We start from the raw sequence: 22,238 nt of genomic DNA, 5'->3' as shown, positions 1-22,238 counted from the left end.
GCCAGATCTAGAAGCTACAGTATACTTATTGAAAAAGATTTTAATACCTAGTAGGGAGAGGTGATGAGAAAATTAGTTCTTGGTGGATTTCAGTACGAGACGGTTGGTGCGTTTTGTTGATTTCAACATGGCGGCTTCGAAGAGGGTGGCCTGCTCTTTGTGGCACTTTATATCTAGGGATGATCCCTTTAGACAAAGACTTTTAAATATGAATAGAATAAAAAACATCAGAAGCTTAAGTAGAAGCATTAGTCGCCCTTCAAAGGGGGCTAACTTTCCAGTTCGAAGCGATTGTATGTTGCCCGAAAAATGTTTTGAAGGCAAGATTGCATTTGTTACTGGTGGAGGGACAGGCTTAGGGAAAGGAATGGTGAAGATGTTATCTGAGCGAGGTGCGACTGTCATCATATCTAGCAGGTGCTAATGCAAGTTTTGTTTAAAGGGAATTTTTGTAGAAAAATTCCTTAAAATCAATGAATGTAGTATTTGATGCTAAATAATAATTAATAACAATTACAAATTTAATTTAAGTAATTAAAAGGTAAGTGTTCGTTATTCCTTTTTCTTTTTTCACATATCAGATATGTTAATGCTGCAGACTGCTGGAGATCTAACTTAAGTTCATAAATATTACCTCATGCTCACGAAATTTTCAGGTTAATACCTTTGAATGTTTTGAAATGAAAAACTAATTGCAACTGAAGTTAGTACAGGAATAAATGCACGAGTAATTTCCTTAATGCCTAGATTTGGGACTACAATTAGGTCAAGATGGACATTTAATAAGATAAATGAGAAGTGCAATTTCATAAAATGACCTGATTTTCTGTCATCAGACAAATTATCTCGGAAATTTATATGACTGGCATGCTCAGTTCTCTGTCATAAAAACCACAAAATTTTTTGTGGTTATTATTGCAGTGAACTGATTATTAAATAATGATAATGATAATATGATCAGCAAGTGATTGGAACCCGGGAGAGACATTTGATTTTGTGTTGTCATCATTCAGGTGAGAGTAGACCTGGAAAGGACAGTGTTTGACCAAAGTTTTGACAATTTGAGTGCAAGTGATTCTTAGGATGAAGGGAGGAGGCTGATGATGACTTCTACTCACGTTGCTATAATGTTAATCACTTTCCTTGACAACATTCCTTTCCAGGGCTACTCTCATATGGTCAATCAGAGATATACACAATCAGTTGATTATATTGTGTTTTGTTTAAATGAAAAATAGGAAGCTTGAAGTCCTTGAAAAGACGGCTGAGGAAATATCCAGTCAAACTGGAAACAAAGTAAGACTTAGTTAAAGGAAAGAATACAGTCATTTTTAACATGGCATTGTGAAAGTAGACTCAGATTGTTGGTTTTCTTCACTGATCACTCAATTGGTCTGAAAAATGCGTTCAATCCTCTTGATGAATCATATGCTTAAAAAAGGAAACCAAACACAACTTGTTAACCTGTATTTTTTATGCTTTAGTCCAAGTGCTAACCAGCCCCTTGTGATACTGACCTTTCATCAGTGCTTAGATTTTGAGACTCGACAGAGAAGCACTCCTGAGTGAATATAGTCCACGTGTAGAACCATTGATTTCCTCCCTTTTCAATGAACTATCAAAATTAATTAAATAACCCTTTCACTCTTAGCAGTGACCAAATATGAATTCCTCCTTAAAATATCTACATTTTCAAACAGAAAGGTGACAAGAAGAAAGAGTCAACTATGAGATTCAACACTACATTCTCAGATCTCAAATTATAAGAAATGTATGGCAGGCAGTGTTGAGAATTGATATTTTGATCTTGAGAATGAAAGGGTTAATAATATCTTTTCTCAAACTGTTCAGGAATAAATCTGCTTGTGAAAAAATTTCCAATTCCTAGGTTTTACCAGTAGCTGCAGATGTGCGTGACCCATCACAAGTAGCTGCTGCCATAGATTTCTGTGAGAACAAGTGTGGTCTCCCTGATTTGATAATCAACAATGCAGCAGGGAATTTTGTGTCTCCAACAGAAAGGCTGTCTGCAAATGCTTGGAAAACAATCATTGACATTGTCCTGAATGGCACAGCATTTGTAACATTGGACCTTGCAAAGCGCTTGATCAAAGCCCAGAAAGGTACTAGGGTCAGAGTGGCCTTAATCTACCAGTATGTTAAGTAGAGAAATGTCTCTGAGATGGTGTGAGTACCCTTTTATCCATACCCCTCAAGAGGTACCTTACACATGTCATGTAGTGTGTGCAAGTGCCCTTTTTAGAAACAAAATGCAATGATTTATTTAATCAAATAACTTGGCATCCTACCAACTGCCAGGAAAAAGAATTTTGATGGAGAATCCTCCCTTATTGGTTAGATTTTTTCCTACCCTTCACCCATTACCGCTTATTCCTTGTCCATACAATTTAGGAACATATCCACCAGCCTGACTTTTGAAAATATTTGTTGATATTAGTTATTAAATCTAAAGTGCCTAAATTATACCTGTTCAATAACTAACAATGTGTGAGTGACTTCACTGGGCTTTCTTCCATTTATAGGTGCAAATTTCTTGGCAATCACGACCATCTATGCTAAATCTGGTTCAGGTTTTGTGGTGCCATCTGCAGCCTCGAAAGCTGGTGTAGAGACCATGACCAGGTAATGACATACAACCAAGTAAATCATCCCAAGTGGCATAACAGTTTTTAACTGATTACTGAAAGCATTCTGGGATTACATTGATTCAGTTCTGTAATTGTGTTACAAAATGTGGCCCACCTTCTCGACTATAGCCTTACTATATTTCTTGTTCCCCATAAAAAATAACACCTTAATAGGAGAGTAATTTTATTCCTTTAAATAAATTTTGATCCTTGTTAGATCCCTGGCTGCAGAATGGGGAAGATATGGAATGAGATTCAATGCTATTGCTCCAGGACCCATTGAGACTAAGGTAACAGACCTTTGATTCCTAGAAGTAACGAGAAGATTGAAGCAGGGGAAGAGGGCTACTGACACCTGCCCAAATATCAGCCCAGTATCAGCCCAATATCAGCCCAATATCAGCCTCACCCCATTCCAATAATTGAGTTGTTGTTTCCTATTATGATGTTAACTTTCCTTACACCTTTGACAGTTTAATTTTTTTTTCTTAGCCATGTAACCATCACATCATTTCAAGCCTTTAGTTTTAGTCCCAAATCAGAGAGCAGTCTCCATTCCTTTTTAAGTTACAACTTTAAATGTTAGTGGGTTAAGTGGTATGTTCTTTCAATCTTCCTGAGAGATCTAGTTAATGAGCTACATGACTGGTTTTACGTATAATCCAACCTTGTTTCCAGGGTCTCTCATCTTCCAGCCTAAACACCAGGGTCTCTCCTTGCCCACTCCAGGGGGCGGGAAGATGAGAGACCCTGGGAACAAGGTTGCGTATAATCATTTTTCATGATTACAACTTTTCCAAGATTAATATTTGTTTACAAAAAAAATTTTCAGTTCTCCTTAAGTGTTTTTGTTATTTTCAGGGTGCCTTCAGCCGTCTTGATCCCACAGGAGAATTTACAAAGCATGCTATAGAACGCATTCCCACTGGCAGACTTGGTGAAATCCCAGAACTGGCAAACCTAGCAATGTACCTTGTTAGTGACTACTCCAGTTGGATGACGGGAGAAGTATGCATCAAGGAATTTGTCTTTGTTACAGTTGTTCCCTTATTCTCAGTTTTAACACAAACAGGGTGTCAGGAGGCAAAATAATGAAATTCAGAAAATAAGGGAAAAGTAGCCAAAAAGGAGGGAAATTTGGGAAATCTCACCCAAAAATAGTATTTATATCCTCTTAACAATACCAAAAATAATGTTCCACAACCCGATTATTTCTCTTATTAGCATGCAGCAAACACGATGGCATGCATCCTTAATGGCTGTTAAAGCATGTGAATATGGTGCCATTACAATTATGCAAAAACAAGTATTACCAAAACATAGGAACTTGACACCTTGCACAAACTTTTTGAGGACTCACTTTCAAGGATAGCACCAGGAATTCTGATTCACAAACTGATACACAGAGGCGGTGTGGCTGAGTGGTTAGGGTGCATGACTTGTAGTCAGGTGTCCCAGGTTCAAGTCCTCCACCCTGCCACTCACTGGATTTGTTCTCGGCTGCCCCTAGTTCAACTCCTCGGCTGCACTCTGTAAATAGCCCACTGGTCTGCCTCCTACCAGTGGGGATTTTTAAGCACTTAGTTAGTCTACATTGGGGCTGAAAAGCCCCTAATGGGGAGCTTGAATTTACATATTTATTTATTTATACACCCCTGATCACTCTCAGTAATTGTGATTTTGTGTAGGTTGTGACATTTGATGGAGGAGAGTATGTCTCTATGGCTGGTGAATTTAATGAATTCAGAAAGGTATGTTGATAATTTATATCGATACAGTAAATTACTTGAACCCGGGAGTCGCATTTGATTACATAGTTTGATCCTCTGCATGACTAGCAGGCATAATTTTGGCAAGCGAGTGCTCAATACTTTCTTAGCAAAAATTATGGCAGTCATCTTTGATCTTAGTGGAAGTGGAAGGCTGGGGAGAGAAAGAAATTGTACCAAGGGGGTGATTGACAGTAAAAAATAAGGAGGGGGTGAGGCTGGGGGAGTGAATATTATGCCCCTTCCTACCCCCATCTCCCTACCATTGACTCCAACTTCAAATTACCGGTAAACATAGTGGGTTGAATAAAGGATTGCATACTTCATAACCTTAACTCCACCTGTAAGACACCTGCACTGCAGGCTACTGCCTGACAGTAGTCCCAAGAAGGACTGTTGTCAGCAGTGGTGACTGATGTTTTGACAACCTTAACAGAGGTCATCATTAGAGTCATATGATGAATTGCTGTCATTTGGCTGTTTAAGTTCAGTCTGTGTAAACTGATTGGTCAGGTTTGATCCAGAGGTATGTTTTGTCCAGTTCACATGTTGCAGAAATGTTGTGAATAAGTCATTTGTAAGGTGCCAGAAGTTGTCGATAGCATGGCTCCTAAGTTGACAATGTTCAGCAATGTGATTGTTGACATCACAATCTACATTAATTTTACCTGTTAATTTAAACAATTTCAGAGTTATGCTTCTGTCCTTTTTGTTGTGCTTGCATTTCAGATCCCAAATGAACAGTGGGACCAACTGGAAGCACTTATCAGAAAAACAAAGGGCTCTTAATACACTTGTTGCAATTTAGGAATCAGTCTCTAAAGTGTACATTTAACCTCTCTTAATGTGATCTTAACTTTGTTCCTGTCTTTACATCTATGATGAGAAGATCCTAGATACATTTCCTTCATGAGAATTGTAAATGTTTGATTGAAGAATGAAAGTTTATTTATAATCCATTGTGGTGTTGTGGATTGTAGTTCCTGAAAATCATCTTTTTTTTAAACCTACCTGGTGCATTGTTTTCCTTGAGTACTTTGAGTTAAAAAATGAATTATTTGCATCTGCCTGTGCAGAATCATTTGATGGAACTGTCATAGTTGGGAAAAGCTGTTCATAGTTATCAAGAGATTTGTAAGTCACCGAATCATTTAACCCTCAGAAGTGATTAACATTTAACCTATCCAGGGTTGCTACGGTCAGGGAAAAGTCAGGGAAAAACAAAAATTTTTCTAGGTCAGGGAAAATCTTAGTTCTCGTCAAAGTCAGTGAAAAGTCAGGGAATTTTGTTTTGAGGGTTCCACAAAGGTTTGTGAAGTATTTGATCGAGTGTAGCAAATTGGATAGAAAGCTTAAAAGCAACAGAGAAATGTAAAAGTGGATTTGGCCTGTTTGATAATTAATTTAATTCAAGGTCAGTGAAAAAAGTTTTGAGGTCAGTGAAAAGTCAGGGAATTTTGTTTTGAGGGTTCCACAAAGGTTTGTGAAGTATTTGATCGAGTGTAGCAAATTGGATAGAAAGCTTAAAAGCAACGGAGAAATGTAAAAGTGGATTTGGCCTGTTTGATAATTAATTTAATTCAAGGTCAGTGAAAAAAGTTTTGAGGTCAGTGAAAAGTCAGGGAATTTTGTTTTGAGGGTTCCACAAAGGTTTGTGAAGTATTTGATTGAGTGTAGCAAATTGGATAGAAAGCTTAAAAGCAATGGAGAAATGTAAAAGTGGATTTGGCCTGTTTGATAATTAATTTAATTCAAGGTCAGTGAAAAAAGTTTTGAGGTCAGTGAAAAGTCAGGGAATTTTTTGGGTTCTAATGAGTGGCAACCCTGTTATCCCTATAATGTTCATACATTTTTCAGCAAACAGGTAATGAGAACACTCTAACTTCACAGGCAAAAGTTGTTATCATGACCTAACATCAAATTTTTGTAGCTTATTTATGAGGAAATTTGTAGCAACCAGAGAGATGAATGCAATATCAGATCTTAGGAAGGTGGGGGAAGTTTTGAGTTGAAACTGGGTGAAATATTGGTGATCACTTATCAAAGTTGAGCAAATACTAGGATTTGTCAGAAGTAAGCAATCCAGTAATTAATATTGAACTTCAAGACAGTTACAAATTATGTTCTTTTACCATGACCAAGTTCAATAATAACTTTCATTGTTTAACTGCTAATTAGGATTTTCATAAATTGCCTCTGGAGAATCACTCTCTGACGCTTGGAGAAGTGACCTATCACTCTCCATGGACAAAGGTGGACAAAAGTATACACAACAAGAAGGGTATTTTCAGCCAAAACTGGTTAGATGGTACTATACAACAACTTGTAATTGCAGTTATCATAATTAACTTTATGCCTTAACAAAAAGGAAGAAAAAATAACAAAAGATGAACTAATTAATGAATGATTTTTATGATTCACCACCAAAAAAGGGATAGATGGTTCGTTATTTCAGCATGGGTATTTGCTTGCTATGGCATCTCATAATTTTTCAATTATGGTAAAAATAAAAATTTGAAGAATGATCTTAGTTCAAGTTATACTAAGTTTTGAAAGGACTAAAACACAAACAGTTAAAAGTAAGAGGTGTTTTACTGTCTTTTTATTTACATTACACTGTAATTAGCACACAAAAAAAGACCATATTCCAAAATCTGAGAACTTTTCACATTCACTAGCAGGCTAACAAAAGACCAATGAATTTCAATTACGCCTGGTCAGAACTGACACCAGTGATGGGGTTTGCCCTGCGCTGCCTTGCTAACTTTTTGGCATCCTCTTGCCATTCAACTGTTAGAGTACGAGGCCTCTCTGGACCAACTAGTGAAAAACACAAATTATAGTGTTATAGTGAGGGAAACTGTTAACATGTAGTGGAAGTGCAGCATGATGTGACAAAACCAACACACTTTAGGATAAAGATTTACTTTGCTGGGGGATATCAAACAGGTAATACAAATGGTATAAAATTGCTATGAACAATTAGGTATTTTCAGCAGGTCTGCATTGAAACTTGTGCCATTATTAACAGAAACAAATTCAAAGCCTAAGCACTTTGATGATTTGAAGGCAGATCATTCTGATGAGGTATCTTAGGTTGGTATCGTGAAAAAGTGAACATAGTCCCTGTAGTGGGTATACACGTAAACCTTACTCTCAGTGATACTGATAATCATCAAATTCCTTTATGTAAACACAAATTATACTTTGTGGCTTTCCTTCAGGGTATAAAATCTGTTGTTTTTAAATCAGTTGTAGAGGCCAGGAAGGTTAAATTACAGGAAAATAAAAGTATAATAAACCTTGGGCACCATTTACCAAAGAGTTTTATCCATGTATAAATGAAAAGACAACTCTTTTGCTATTTGTAGGTAACTTTTTTTAGTAAATTTGTCTATTCACTATCAAAGTGAGGATGAGAAATATGCTTCAGATATAAACTACAGTTTTCCAAAATGTTATGTCATTCACCGTGATATGGCTGGCCATTTGTAGGAATATTCAATCATTCTTTCCTTCAACCGTTCAACTGTTCAATTCAACCCCAATTCAACCATTCAAGACCCTCATTCAACCATTCAAGAATCTATTCAACTATCCAACCCCAATTCAACTATTCAGTCCTGCATTCAACCATTCAATCCCGCAATCAGACCTGATGGTTGCAGGACTGAGTAACCTAGCAAAACTACACGAAGACGTCCTAAGACGTCTGTTACGTTAACTTAGAAATATTGTATGCAGTAAATATTCCTTCGATTGACATTTATAGCAATGTAACGTATTTCTTCAGACAGGTTCAATGACAGAATTAAATCAAAATTGAATTCAAAAGACCGAAAAATTTTGTTGGCTAGAGATACACACTAAGATGGGCTGCCTGTGGTTTCCCAAAGTTCTTTGCAGAAGTTTCTCAAGTGTGTCAGAAGATATGTTGTACGATGGCCTCCCGCGGGGAGGAATAATTGCTTGTCTGTTTGAGCCCAAGTTAGCGACAGTTTTTGTGGTAATGGAAGCTCGAGACAATAAATGGTTCCAGCCTTGTAAAATATCATCAAAAGCGTAAGTAATTTTTTGCAACTGTGGTTTCTCATTATCTTCAAACTGGAAACAATCTTCCAGCTTTCTTAACAAGGAGATTGTTTTGTAAAGTGTTACAGCACGCCTTTCCAATGGTTCCACCTCGAAAGGAATCTTACATAACTGAGTTGTCTTGTTTAGGATGTGGTTTAAAAAACTAGGTATATCTGTTAGCTCAAATTGCTGTGCATCTGCCACCATCTTCCTTTCCATGATAACTTAGGTTTCAGGATCCAGCTCAGTTATCTTTCATCCCAGGTACCCCATTTCGCCAGTTAATGGTTGAATGCGCGATTGAATTGGGATTAAATAATTGAATGGGGTTGAACAGTTGAATTGGGGTTGAATAGTTGAATTGGGGTTGAATAGTTGAATAGATTCTTGAATGGTTGAATGGGGGTGTTGAATGGTTGAATTGGGGTTGAATTGAACAGATGAATTGCAGTTGAATAAAAGAATTTTTGAATATTGCTACAAATGGCCTGCTATACTGTGACCGAAAGCTATTCATCTATGTGACAAATCAAAATACACAATCAGTAACAAAGAGTGCGCTTACCATATTTCTTTAGAAATGCAAACAGACCAACTGAAACTGCCATCAAAATAGAGAGCATTCCAACCAGCTTCTTTACGTAAGGTTCTTCTGTCTTTTCCTCTGCTATAGTTTTAGGAAACTGAGCTTTGTACACTAGAAATAGGGAAGAGCAAACATCAGGGTTCGTACACTTCTGACCAGTTAAAATTCCACAACTTTCCATGACTTTTTCCACGACCTTTTGAAAGATTCCATGACCTGTTTGCAAACATTCTCACAATGCATGCTTCTGTTTATTTCTAATGAAGTTAAATCTGATTTTTGGACTTGTCAGTTAACTTTTCAACTTTGGGGGGTCTTATTGCCTTTCACTCATTGGGAGCATATTGACTTTCCATGACTTTCCATGACCCACACCTAAATTTCATGACTTTTCAGACCTGGAAAATGAAATTTTGAAATTCCACGACTTTCCAGGTTTTCCATGACCTGTACAAACCCTGAACATATAAATCTTTGAGAAAAAAATACTGTTCCTTCCTTCTTATCACAAATTTTCACAACTTAAAAACTGCAAAAGAAATGTAAAATAGTTATTGAGTGGACAATGAAATATATCTATTCACATTTAAGCAATGGGTCACATTTCCTTTGATTTTACTGAAACACTTATCATGAAGGGATGTCTTTAAAGCATGTATGAAGCTTGAAAATCAACAGATTTCAACTCATGAAACATTTTGTTTTTTTTATGCTCATTCAACATCTCAAGTAGATTGTGCACTACAAAACCAATAAAGGTGCAGAATTTTAGTTTTATTAAAAAACAAAACAACATCCAAATGCTAATGTTTTCATATGATTTACAAGTACAGTTAAGCCAGTACATTCTTGACCAATTGGAGCCTGTGTGGCTGTTCAGTTCCTTTAAATCACTCTAATATAAAAAATTTATGCACTTTGAGCACAACTGCCCCATAACATCATCATTTATGGACTATAAGTAATAATTCAGCTTTTTGTCAGGCGAGCTGGAGTTGTCCCTTCAAACTATTTCTCTATTAATGCACGAGCGCCCAATTGATCGATGATTCGCAATTCAACAGCAATTAAACATATATACTGGAACACAGTAGAGTAAACTCCTGTCGAATGAATTTCTTAATCATTTTACAGCCAGAGAAGATAATCACATGCCGTCAACACACTCACATTACTATCTAACCCTCCTGTGTAACAAGTGAATCAATATTAATATGACGTACAAATCGAAATCCACTCGAAACTAAGGTTACGATGAACTAAAATCGTCAAAAGCTAAGACCTCTGCTGCTAATCTGTAAAATGCTATCAAATTATTCTGAGTAAAACTAAACTATGTAGTAGCAGTAAGCACTATTAAATGAGAGAACTCACGGTCAATTTTCTCCTGTGTTGTAAGCTCAGTCCACGGACCCTCTTCCTTGGCTTGCAGCGCGGCTAGTTCAGACCCGTACTCTGGTCTGATCTTTGGAACTGGATAATATTTTCGAGCAGCCGACGTCTGGATTGGTCTGCAAGCAATTCTAGCATAGATTCGAGGTAAAGCACCCATTTTCAATAAGCTCGCCATGATTAGTAACTTTCAGAGGCAAAAATCCGACAAGATGGCGAAAAGCTACACTGTCGTTCGTGGCGCGCAGTGTCTTGTTGGTATCGAAAGAAAGTTTGTTCATATAAGAACACACGAATAAAGGGTCACGATTCCCTTGTTACAGATTCGACAGCGTTTGACGTCATGTCAACTCCACTTGGCTTTACGATAAGCGTACACGTGTAGTGAGATACTTAAGTGATATGAGGTAGGCCTGCTAAGGTGAATGAAACAAAATAAAATCGCGACAAAAGATAACCCTTTATGGTAAAAATTTCGACATTTACGTCTGTAGACAAGGTAAAGAGACAGGGGACAAAGAACAGCCATTTGGTATACTTTTTTAATTTGAAAAACCAAGAGACGCCAAGAACGAGAAGTAATTGATTGGCCACCGTGATATAAATACGCAAGGCTCGAAGGATCTTCCTACCCTTCTTTCCATCCGAGACAAGCAATACCGGACACCCCACCCCATAGTTGGGCCTCTATAAAGAGGCCATTTCCAATCACCTCACCATTTCGCTCAGAATAACTTCAAGTTTTTATTACCTTCATTTTTTAAAATTTATTCCACATTTAAATAATAAATTTCGAGTTTAAAAAATCAAATTTTGACAATTAAGACTCTGTTTAACATTATTTTTAACAGCAATCGTAAATAACTTAATATATATACAGCAAGTACATGTACGCACCACGATGGACACTAAGTTTAGTTAGTGCAGAGGATGCAACAGAATCCCTTTACACAGGACCGTAACGTCACCCTCGCTTGAAGTGTCCTTTTAACTACAAAGCCCGTCTTTATTCTCGAGAAAGAATTCAGTTTTAAGGTGACTAGAAAAAAAAGCCAAAATGCTGGAGAGCATTTCACAAAAATCTGATGAAAAGCTTTGTGCACAAATGTTAAGAACAGATTCTGATTTCGTATTAACAAAGATTTAGTAATACATAGACAGGTAAAAACGAACGATGTAAAATCCCGACGTTTCGGCGACTTCATGACGCCATTATCAAGGGTACAAATGAAAATAAAATTTACAAATGCGAGTTCTTTAACTCGCATTTGTTAATTTTATTTTCATTTGTACCCTAGATTCTGATTTGTCTAAGGAGAAAGAAATTTCGAAGAGATGTCATATTGGAAGCCAGTCGTGGGTTGGTATATCAAGATGAAGCTCCATATCCGGTGTACACCTGGAAAAGAATAAAAGTAAAGTTACTACTTTACAACAACACACGTGGGTATGGTCAAAGAATCAAAATAAAAATATCAATTAAAGGATAGAAGAACAACCCAGACTGTTGACGGCGCCTTTCATTATGATCATCATCATCATGATCATCATCATCGTAATCATCATTGGTAGGGTGATAGTTATTACCATAGTTATTAACCATTTCACCTTTTTATGTTTCACTAAAATTGCTACGCTGTCAGGTTGGATAGAGCTAACATAAAATCATGTCGTTACGAGGATCTACAGTAGAGCGGGTTCGATCCCCGGTCAAAGTACGCTGATACTCCAGTGGGATTGGTTGAAAAGGTAACATGGTCGCTGTGACTGATGATCGTCTAATGCATTCACGAGTTGTACGAGTCGTAGGACTCGTGAATGCATTACACGTTTTGTACGGATCATACGGGTCGGATGACTCGTAAGTGCATAAGGCGATCTGTACGAATCGTATGGGTCGTACGACTCGAGAATACATTACACGACCAGTACGAATCGTGCGGATCGATAAGTCAGGTTTACGACGCGTTACGATCCGTGATATTGGACAGCCCTATAGTTTCTTGCATTGAGGATGCTCTACCCAGAGTTCCCACCCTTAGCTCTTGCAGAAATGGATGTAACTTTTAACCAGGAGGGTATTCGGTTAAAATAAGCCATTTTGGCATAAAACTAACATGAACATTAAAACTGCCTTCCGTTTTAATTGATTTAAAGCTCTTTCAATAGGACAAAGGGTTAACAAAAAGTTCTTTACAAAAGTTACTCACTTTTCCCGTTTTCCAAACACTTCAGGAAATATTTCAGCTTGTGTGTCTAAGGCTTCGCTATCTAAGAGTCTCCTGTTGGAAGAGTGAATACAAGAAATTCCATCAGCATAACGAAGTTACAAGAGTTGTCAAATTAATATTAAGTCTCCATACCTAATTTCAGCTTCCAACTTTGCATTGTTCATTTCCAGGGATTTTAGCTCTTCTTTGTGCAATTTAACCTCCTTAAGATAAAGAACATAAAATCAACATAAGTGGAATTATTTTACCCCAAAATGATTTAAACAACAGCTGAACAATTAAGTCAATTGGGTGAAAATTATACATATACACATGTAAGTTACCTTTTTCATGATCATATTTTGTAAAGCCATTTCTTTAATGTCATCCCCCATAGCATTGATTGTATCCTGAGAATGTTCAAGGAAATTTAAAGAGTGTGTTAAAGACTGTTACCGGGTTTCTGCGCTTTTTTTATTAGCAAAAGTCAGACGGTCAACTACTTTCATTTCGCATACACAGATTGTTAAGATCGTTCATGAATAATCAGTTGCTCTCATAGCCTAAATCTCCATTGAATAAAGGCTGATAGTTTCTAAAGAAACTGTTCGGGGCTGCGTCGGTGGGGGTAACGAAATAAATTGGATATATCAACAAAGTTGAAATGGTAAATTGGCCACCGTAACGATTACAAAAGCTGACGTTTCGAGCGATTGCCCTTCGTCGGAGCGAAAGATGAAGGGCTAACGCTCGAAACGTCAGCTTTTGTAATCTTTACGGTGGCCAATTTACCATTTCAGCTTTGTTGATATATCCAAATTAAATCTCCATTGGCTTGATACGATGCACTGCAACCATCATAAAACAAGAGGCAACTCTTACCAAAACTTCTGTTCCAATTTTTTTCTGTGGTCACCTACTCCTAACCCCTTAATACATCATAACCAGTCTCCTTGATACTTAGCCAGGAATGTTGGACTTTGAACTTCTTACATACCTCTGTTGCTTGAGTTGTTATTTCTTGTTGGAAAGTTATTCTTTGTTGATTGAATTTATCTCTCTCAGCATTAGCTATAGCTTGTAAGTCTTCTAGTTCTTCCTGGTAAAATGACATCAAGAAAAAAAAAATTTGAAGAGAAAGAGAACATAATAATACTCAAAGCGAATGTAACTGTATTCCTTCAATATCTTTTGACCAGCCCTTAATACATCAGAATTTCTGTCGTTCTGAGTAGGACTGTACCACTAACTGGAAAGAACATCATTTTTTTTTTGGTCATTAGGCTAAAAATTTAACACCTCGCTTCATCATAACACAAAAACAATAAGTCTACCTCCAAATCCTAACAATGAGTATCCTAAAATGTCTCAAAATCTCTGGGTACACATTTTTTTTACCAAATAAGTATTACTTGGTATGATACTATCTACTTAAGTGTAATGAAATGTCTTAAGTCTTGTGAAAAATCATTCTAACCTTAAATGTTGACTCTAAATGTTCCCTTTGCCTCTTCAGTTTGGCTATTTGGAGTGCCTTTGCAGGATACTCTTTATCCTAGCATAACATACACACAAAAAAAGGCATATACAAAAAGCATTAAAAAAACAAGTATTCAATTTCCATAACATTTCACAATACTAAGTTTAACAATCTGGGGATTTGATGGTGCAGTGTAATTGTCAAAGTGAAGGTGACCCCGACAAGGACTGCAAACCACCATATCAAATGCGTTGAAAGCTAGAGTGTAGTTAAAGCCCTTGGTGCTGTACACCTACGTCAGTAAAAATTCCATAATGAACCCTGAAGAATAAAGATAAAAACTTCACATTAGATGGAATCCCTCCCCCCCTTTTGCTCTCATAATGTTTGGTCATAAATTAACATGATTGCCAAATTTACAAAGCTTTCTACCCTGGAATTGCTGTTAAATTGCCTCACTCTCTAACATTTTCAGCTTGCCTTATAGTTTAGCAGTATGTTCATTTCTTCCCTCTTTTGTGTCAACTTTCTGTCCATTACATTCAGTTGGCACTGTAAATCTACAACAAAAGTACACAGTACAACTCAATAAGGGAAATGAATACAGTAGTGTTGTCCATAGGATGGCTTCACCCTTAAGGTAAATCATGTAGTTCAGGAAAAATGATTAAGATTCTAATTTTTTTAGAACAAACTTCACTGAATGATGACAATTGCTCACATTTCTCAAAAATTTTCTATTTCACATTGAGGTAAAGACATTTATAATTACTTATTGTACCTGCTACTTCTTTATCAACTAATACTTTTGTCTCCTCCAGTTTCTTCTTTGTTATTATTAGGCTTTTATCAAACTTCTCATTTAATGTTGACATGGCACCCTGTCAAGGAGGAATAACTTGATTATTCAATTACCAGTCAAATGCTGAAAAAAAAAAAAAAAAAAAAGGAAAAAAACTTGTCCCATAACAGAACAACCAAACAGAGTTTTCTATGGGTATAAACTTTGTAGGTTTTGCTGTTAAAAAAACAGAGTTTTCTTTAGGTATAAACTTTGTAGGCTGTTGCTGTTAAGAAACAGAGTTTTTTTTTAGGTATTAACTTTGTACATGTTGCTGTTAAGAAACAGAATTTTCTTTAGGTATAAACTTTGCAGGGTGTTGCTGTTAATAAACAGAGTTTTCTTTAATAGGTATAAACTTTGTACATGTTGCTGTTAAGAAACAGAGTTTTCTTTAGGTATAAACTTTGTACATGTTGCTGTTAAGAAACAGAGTTTTCTTTAGGTATAAACTTTGTACATGTTGCTGTTAAGAAACAGAGTTTTCTTTAGGTATAAACTTTGTACATGTTGCTGTTAAGAAACAGAGTTTTTCTTTAGGTATAAACTTTGTACATGTTGCTGTTAAGAAACAGAGTTTTCTTTAATAGGTATAAACTTTGTACATGTTGCTGTTAAGAAAAAGAGTTTTCTTTAGGTATAAACTTTGTACATGTTGCTGTTAAGAAACAGAGTTTTCTTTAGGTATAAACTTTGTACATGTTGCTGTTGAGAAACAGAGTTTTCTTTAGGTATAAACTTTGTACATGTTGCTGTTACGAAACAGTTTTTTTTAGGTATAAAACTTTGTAGGGTGTTGCTGTTAAAAAACAGATTTTTCTTTAAGTATAAACTTTGTAAGGTGTTGTTGAGAAACAGATTTTTCTTTAGGTATAAACTTTGTAAGGAGTTGTTGTTAAAAAACAGAGTTTTCTTTAGGTATAAACTTTGTAGGGTGATGCTGTTAAGAAACAGTTTTCTAAATAGGTATAAACTTTGTACATGTTGCTGTTAAGAAACAGAGTTTTCTTTAGGTATAAACTTTGTAGGGTGTTGTTGTTAAGAAACAGAGTTTTCTTTAGGTATAAAATTTGTAGGGTGTTGTTATTAAAAAACAGATTTTTCTTTAGGTATAAACTTTGCAAGGTGTTGTTGTTAAGAAACAGATTTTTCTTTAGGTATAAACTTTGTAAGGTGTTGTTGTTAAGAAACAGAGTTTCCTTTAGGTATAAACTTTGTAAGGTGTTGTTGTTAAGAAACAGAGTTTTCTTTAGGTATAAACTTTGCAGGGTGTTGCTGTTAAGAAACAGAGTTTTCTTTAGGTATAAACTTTGTACATGTTGCTGTTAAGGAACAGAGTTTTCTTTAGGTATAAACTTTTTAGGGTATTGTTGTTAAGAAACAGAGTTTTCTTTAGGTATAAACTTTGTAGGCTGTTGCTGTTAAGAAACAGAGTTTTTTTTAGGTATAAACTTTGTGAGGTGTTGCTGTTAAGAAACAGAGTTTTTTAAGTATTAACTTTGTAGGGTGTTGCTGTTAAGAAACAGAGTTTTTTTTAGGTATAAACTTTGTAGGCTGTTGCTGTTAAGAAAGAGAGTTTTTTTAGGTATTAACTTTGTATGTGTTGCTGTTAAGAAGACTGTTGAGTAAGTTTTCATAATCAATTTATCATGCTTCCCAGAAACTCCTTAACCCTCTCACTCCCAAGATCTTATCACTAATTCTGCTTACTGTCTGCCATGCAATTCTTAAGATATTAGTTTGGAGAATTTAGTATCAGATCAGCTAATAATTCCCTGATTAACATATTTCTTTATCTCTCATCACTTGTTTCTTGATATTATATTGACATTGTAAGGAGAAATTCAGTCTTGGTGATCATTGTCACTCACAAAAGTCAAAAGGTGAAGTTGATAGCTATACTACCGTTAAATACAATAATCAAAAGTAACTAGTTAAGATTGCCATAAGCTGGCTTTTATATACAATCTTCCTAGTCATAGCCTGACTAAAAAATATTTCAAATTAAATTTCAGGTTAATGCACCTTACCCTGAATCTTTCATATTTCTTCAGTAGGGACTTCACATCTTCATGCTGAAAAATGAAATGAACAGTAAAAGTATACATTAAAGGCTCTAGTTGAAATTCAAACCAGTGATGGTATAAACTGTTTTCTATACTATCACGAGTTGACAAAAGAAACAAAACAAGATTGTAAGAAAATACAGAAGTTTAACTCACAATGCTGTTCTCTGATGATTCAATCTCATCAGTGATCTTCATGTTTTCTATAAGTCTGGTGAAACAGTTAAGGATTGGCAAAGTCATTGAAGTGTTTGTACCATAGGAGAAGAGGGTTTTACACAAGAGCACAGGAGATAGTTACCTCGGCAAGTACTTGGACCAAAGCCTTTCAATTTGGAGTCTAGGAGATCAACAAAAAAGGCCACCATGTCTCCCTGAAATACCCCAGTGTTCATAAATTTACACTAATGTTTGACTCTTTGACTTCCAAGAGTGACTAGCATCTAATTCATCCTTACAGTACAACCCTGAATCATACATTTAGGTCATGAGAATAAAAGAAGGAAATGACCACCCGCTTAAAAGGCTTGCAGTTGTTACATGTAGACAAGCTCTTCTTGACAGCACTTTAGGAAATATAGGGAGAGCAGTATGGAAAATATACATAATAATATATAATAGGGTGTAAATTAAGGGCTGATTCTGTCCAATGGCAAGACTTCAAAACTGTTTGTTACTTGTATATGAAGATATTAATACATCCTCAAAATAAAGGGCATCCAAAATACTAAGAAAGACAAATCTATGATGTTGACACAGTAAGAAGGTTTTATCAAAACAGAATATCAAAATCTATAAAGGATACAGGTCCTTCTTTCTGCTTTCATATTCAGCTATTGATTTCTGTCTTGTTTTAATTTGAATCTGGGGAATTAAGAACAGTACACTGTTTAGTAAACTTTCCCTAAGATTTTAACCATGGGTATGTCTTTTACCTGCTTCCTGCAATCTGTAAAAGTTTGCCTAAAATTTTGAACATACCATTAAATCTAATATTTGTGGATAAAGAAACACTGCATATCTTTCTCAAAAATGTAACACAGTGATCGGGCTACAGCACTACTGAGAAATGAATATTACTAGATAAATAGTTTATTTTAATGTATTTATTTATCTTTATTGATATCTTTTTGTCCTGGAATTATTTGAGTTGAGCCATTTGACTTGAGGATGTAAACATGATGGAAACAGATGGGGAAGCAAACTGGAAAGGAAATGGGAGCAAACAAAGTGTGATAAATAGTGAAGAGGGGAACAGGGTTGGCATAGTGGTGAGAGCACTTGCCTTCCACCAATGTGTCTCAGGTTCGATTCCCGGACCCAGTGTCCTAACTGGATTGAGTTTGTTGGTTCTCTACTCTGCTCCGAGAGGTTTTTCTCCGGGTACTCCGGTTTTCCTCTCTCCTCATAAACCATCATCATTTAGAGTTTATTTGCATTTACACACGACCCCACAAGCTGTTCAGCTTTAAACATTATCATGTCTAAATAAAGGTGTCATTATTATTATTATTATTATTATTATTATTATTATTATTATTATTATTATTATTATTATTACCATTATTATTATTCCCCACTGATTTCCACCCTGTGTGAAAATATGCAAAAGTTTGTTGCTGGTTGTGATAATGACGATGATTTTTTAAAATTTTTTCACTGATGTTGTTAAACAATACTAAATTACTACTACTGCTGCAAAACAAGTTCAAACTCTTGTTTCCTACCCTTCCCCTTTCAAATCTGTGTGGAAATATGCAAACATTTATTATTGCTACTGATCAAAAATGTTCTTAATTTTATTGTTGTTTGTTTGTTGTCATTGTTTGACTTGCTTAGGTATAAATATAATCATATCCAGCTGTAAGTCAAATGAACATGCATTAAGATAAGATAAGATAAGATAAGATAAGATAAGATAATGACTTTATTGGATAACACAATTACTGGTAGAACCAGTAGTTGTCATTGTGGTCCATTGTGGTGCATTGAAACTGAAATTCCTAGCCCTGGATTAATACTGCTTTATACATAGAATAGCTTGGCCAGAACACTTATTACGAAATACCTTTAATACTGACAGCACATTTTGCCTTCGCCTCTCCTCACCATCGTCAATAACTGGGCCGGGTTTTTTCGTCCATGGGTGATTGCAAACTGTAGAGCAAGCCGTACTCGTGGCTGCACTAAATGGCCGCGGTCCTCTTTTCACTGTTTCTTCTCGTGAAAGTCCAGGAGCACTTCCAACAGATACCATAGTTTGCCCAGACAAAGGACGACTGGCACTTCTTCTGGTCTGTCTTTCGTTCTGAAATCTTGACTGCCTAGTGCGTTGCCATGGTTTATAATCACCAAAATTGACGGCAATTTTGCCTTCTAAAGTTTTAAGAAGTGGGTCGTTCTTGAATTGTTCCTTTGAGTTGAGTCTCTGAACTGCTTGCTTACCCCATCCTCTGGGGCTTGAAAGCGCAGTTTGCCCACTTCTTTGAGAGTCGCTCCGAGTTGAACGATATATCGTGAATCCTCCAGCAGTCGCCATGTTGGTTTTGTTTTATCGTCATGCATCAGGAAAAAGATAATTGAGTGTTCGTTACATGACATACTATATGTCGCTCTCTCTAGTGAGGGTGGCACGGCAATCAACGCGTTTGGCTGTAAAATTTATTGAATCGTCGACCGCAATCGATAGTCGTAAACGGTCACAAAACGGGCTACACAAACGATGAAAAATTCTGTGCGAACCAAACACTAAAAAAAAGAGATTTCACAAACAACGAGGGCGCACCAGTAAACACGTGTGAGACTGAAGCATTTCAATCATGTGACTAAGCGCGCACATACGTAAGGGTCACAAGGCGTAACGCAAGGGAGAGACAAGATAAAATGAAATGAATACAACAATAGAAAGAATAACAAAGAAAAACGTCACATCCTGTAAGACCAAACACTCTCAGTGGTCATGAAAATGGGGGAGGGTTTCGTAACATTAGTGTTCCTGTTCAGCTTACAAATTGCTTCTGGAAAACCACCGCACATAGTGTTCATTCTGGCCGATGATTATGGCTTTAATGATATCAGTTATCACAATCCACTCATAAAAACTCCCTTTCTCAGCAGTTTGGCAGCCCATGGAGTGCGCTTGGAGAACTACTATGTGCAACCAATTTGTACGCCAACTCGAAGTCAGCTTTTTTCCGGTAGGTATCAGATTCACACTGGCTTACAGCACGGGATAATCTGGCCATCTCAGCCGAATGCATTGCCCAAAAATGAAACTACGATCGCGAGTAAGCTGAAAGAGAGTGGCTACAGCCCTCACATGATTGGAAAATGGCATATTGGATTCTACAAAAGAGAGTTCATTCCAACTCAGAGAGGTTTCGATTCGTTTTTTGGATACTTGACGGGTGGAGAAGATTACTATACTCATAATAATACCTTCGGATATCCTTCAAGCGAATACGTTGGTCTAAACGGGTATGACATGCGGAGAAATGAAGAAGTCGCTGCTGATGTTGCAGGGAACTATTCAACATTCCTATTCACTGATGAAGCAGTTAAGATAATTTCTTCTCACGATCCAGATACACCTTTGTTCCTTTTTGTCGCATATCAAGCTGTTCATTCACCCCTGCAGGTACCTGAACAATACACAGAGATATACAAAGATATTGACAACCATGCTCGCCGCACCTATGCAGGCATGGTTACCTGCATGGATGAAGGGATTGGCAACATAACAAAGGCCCTAGAGGAACATGGCTTGTGGGATGACACAGTACTTTTCTTCAGTACGGACAATGGTGGACAGATATTAGAAGGCGGTAACAACTTTCCTCTGCGTGGATGGAAAGGATCACTGTGGGAGGGTGGAATGAGGGGCATAGGCCTTGTGTATAGCAAACTGTTATCAAAACCTGGACAGGTTAATTCAGAACTAATCCATGTCACTGACTGGTTTCCAACAATTGTCCACCTATCAGGAGGTTCCATTGAGGATCTACCTTTAGATGGTTACAATGTTTGGGAAACTTTGAGTAATGGAGAACCTTCACCAAGGAAGGAGATCTTGCATAATATTGACCCCATTGATGCCTACTGGAACTCTCACATTGAGCCATATAAGCACTGCAGACAAGCTGCCATACGAGTTGGTGATTGGAAGCTCTTAAAAGGATGTCCAGGGAATGGAAGTTGGATTCCACCCCCAGAGAGTTCTTATCCCATTGAGTATGCACCAAATTATTTTGATAATATAAACAGTACCTTTCTTTTCAATATAAGAGAGGATCCAGAAGAGAGAAATGAACTTTCAAAGGTTTATCCAGAGATGGTGAATACTTTAATGCTTAGGCTCAAGGAGTACAATGCCACAGCTGTACCAGTGCGTTACCCGGCCCCAGATCCAGCATCTTTACCAGAGCTGCATGGTAATGTATGGACTCCATGGGTGCTGTAAAAAGAAGAATTTGTCCAAGGCTCAGCAAGGCTCAAATGTATTTTTAACACTGACTTCTTGTCCAATCTCTTTAACTTATATAGTAATTAGTATTTGAGCAATTTCCAATTGAGTATGGAAAGTAATCATGGATTGGGTTTTTTTTTTTTTTTGCATCACTTTGCTCTGCTGATCTCTTGAACAATCAAATTCATTTATGAAAATGGTTGTGATGGTTACTCATGTTTTCCGGGGCAATTTATTTGTTTTTACTTTGAACTCACTGGTTCCTTATGGTAGCATATTAAATGAGACTTACCTTCAAGTTTCTTTTTATTATTCACTCCAAATATGTCACAGAAATAAATACTTTTTTTTGTTGACTTTCTTAGTCACCATGGCAGTGTACCTAATACAAGTTTCTAAGAACATTTATGGTTTTCAAACTCAAATCAACTCTAATTTTCGTGTACTGGAGGCTAATGAACAACATATTCAAATAAATAATATTTTGAAAAAATTATTATATGCCACTTAATTTATGATTAACAATTTGTATATGGAATTTAAAAATTATGAAATACACAGTTTTTATGGAAGATTTTGTAATCAATAAAAGGAATTTTGTAAATATCTTAGGTGCACATTGTAATTATTTAGAGGTGATATTTTCATAGGTGAGAAATAAACTTTAACTTCACTTGAATTTTAAGGGGTGATAAGATGGGTTTGAC

General features: G+C 36.5%; 3 protein-coding genes and 1 non-coding gene across 6 annotated transcripts; 2 read left to right on the top strand and 2 right to left on the bottom strand.

Moving 5' to 3' along the window:
* The first annotated feature begins 96 nt into the window (after positions 1-96).
* On the top strand, positions 97-5,376 carry LOC111336265 (2,4-dienoyl-CoA reductase [(3E)-enoyl-CoA-producing], mitochondrial). The gene is made up of 8 exons (XM_022942319.2): positions 97-417; positions 1,239-1,296; positions 1,889-2,123; positions 2,544-2,643; positions 2,866-2,938; positions 3,510-3,656; positions 4,337-4,399; positions 5,147-5,376. The coding sequence occupies exons 1-8, from the start codon at positions 128-130 to the stop codon at positions 5,204-5,206; spliced, it is 1,026 nt and encodes a 341-aa protein (XP_022798054.1). The 5' UTR covers positions 97-127; the 3' UTR covers positions 5,207-5,376.
* Positions 5,377-6,990: 1,614 nt separating this feature from the next.
* Positions 6,991-10,725, bottom strand: LOC111336266 (cytochrome c oxidase subunit 4 isoform 2, mitochondrial). Its single transcript, XM_022942321.2, has 3 exons — positions 10,452-10,725; positions 9,057-9,188; positions 6,991-7,237 (listed from the first exon to the last, which is right to left on the bottom strand). Exons 1-3 carry the CDS (start codon positions 10,645-10,647, stop codon positions 7,125-7,127), a joined length of 441 nt encoding a protein of 146 aa, XP_022798056.2. The 5' UTR covers positions 10,648-10,725; the 3' UTR covers positions 6,991-7,124.
* A 469-nt stretch (positions 10,726-11,194) lies between these two features.
* Positions 11,195-19,666, bottom strand: LOC111336258 (uncharacterized protein C20orf96). The gene is made up of 12 exons (XR_015998899.1): positions 19,135-19,666; positions 17,872-17,930; positions 17,223-17,277; positions 17,031-17,075; positions 14,941-15,040; positions 14,640-14,719; positions 14,157-14,234; positions 13,677-13,778; positions 13,024-13,089; positions 12,833-12,903; positions 12,680-12,751; positions 11,195-11,868 (listed from the first exon to the last, which is right to left on the bottom strand). It is a non-coding gene; the product is annotated as an uncharacterized protein C20orf96 (transcript).
* On the top strand, positions 19,614-22,137 carry LOC111336257 (arylsulfatase I). 3 transcript variants are annotated; one of them, XM_088753920.1, is made up of 2 exons: positions 19,614-20,000; positions 20,184-22,137. In XM_088753920.1, exon 2 carries the CDS (start codon positions 20,386-20,388, stop codon positions 21,523-21,525), a length of 1,140 nt encoding a protein of 379 aa, XP_088610046.1. In that variant the 5' UTR covers positions 19,614-20,000; positions 20,184-20,385; the 3' UTR covers positions 21,526-22,137. The 3 variants fall into 3 exon arrangements, with proteins under 3 accessions (XP_088610046.1, XP_088610045.1, XP_022798046.2); XM_088753919.1 differs by having other exon boundaries at positions 20,181-22,137; XM_022942311.2 differs by having other exon boundaries at positions 19,614-22,137.
* The last annotated feature ends 101 nt before the right edge of the window (positions 22,138-22,238 follow it).

This window comes from Stylophora pistillata, chromosome 3 (assembly GCF_964205215.1).
Source record: "Stylophora pistillata chromosome 3, jaStyPist1.2, whole genome shotgun sequence".
NCBI lineage: Eukaryota > Metazoa > Cnidaria > Anthozoa > Scleractinia > Pocilloporidae > Stylophora > Stylophora pistillata.
This window is presented reverse-complemented; position numbering and strand designations above follow the sequence as displayed.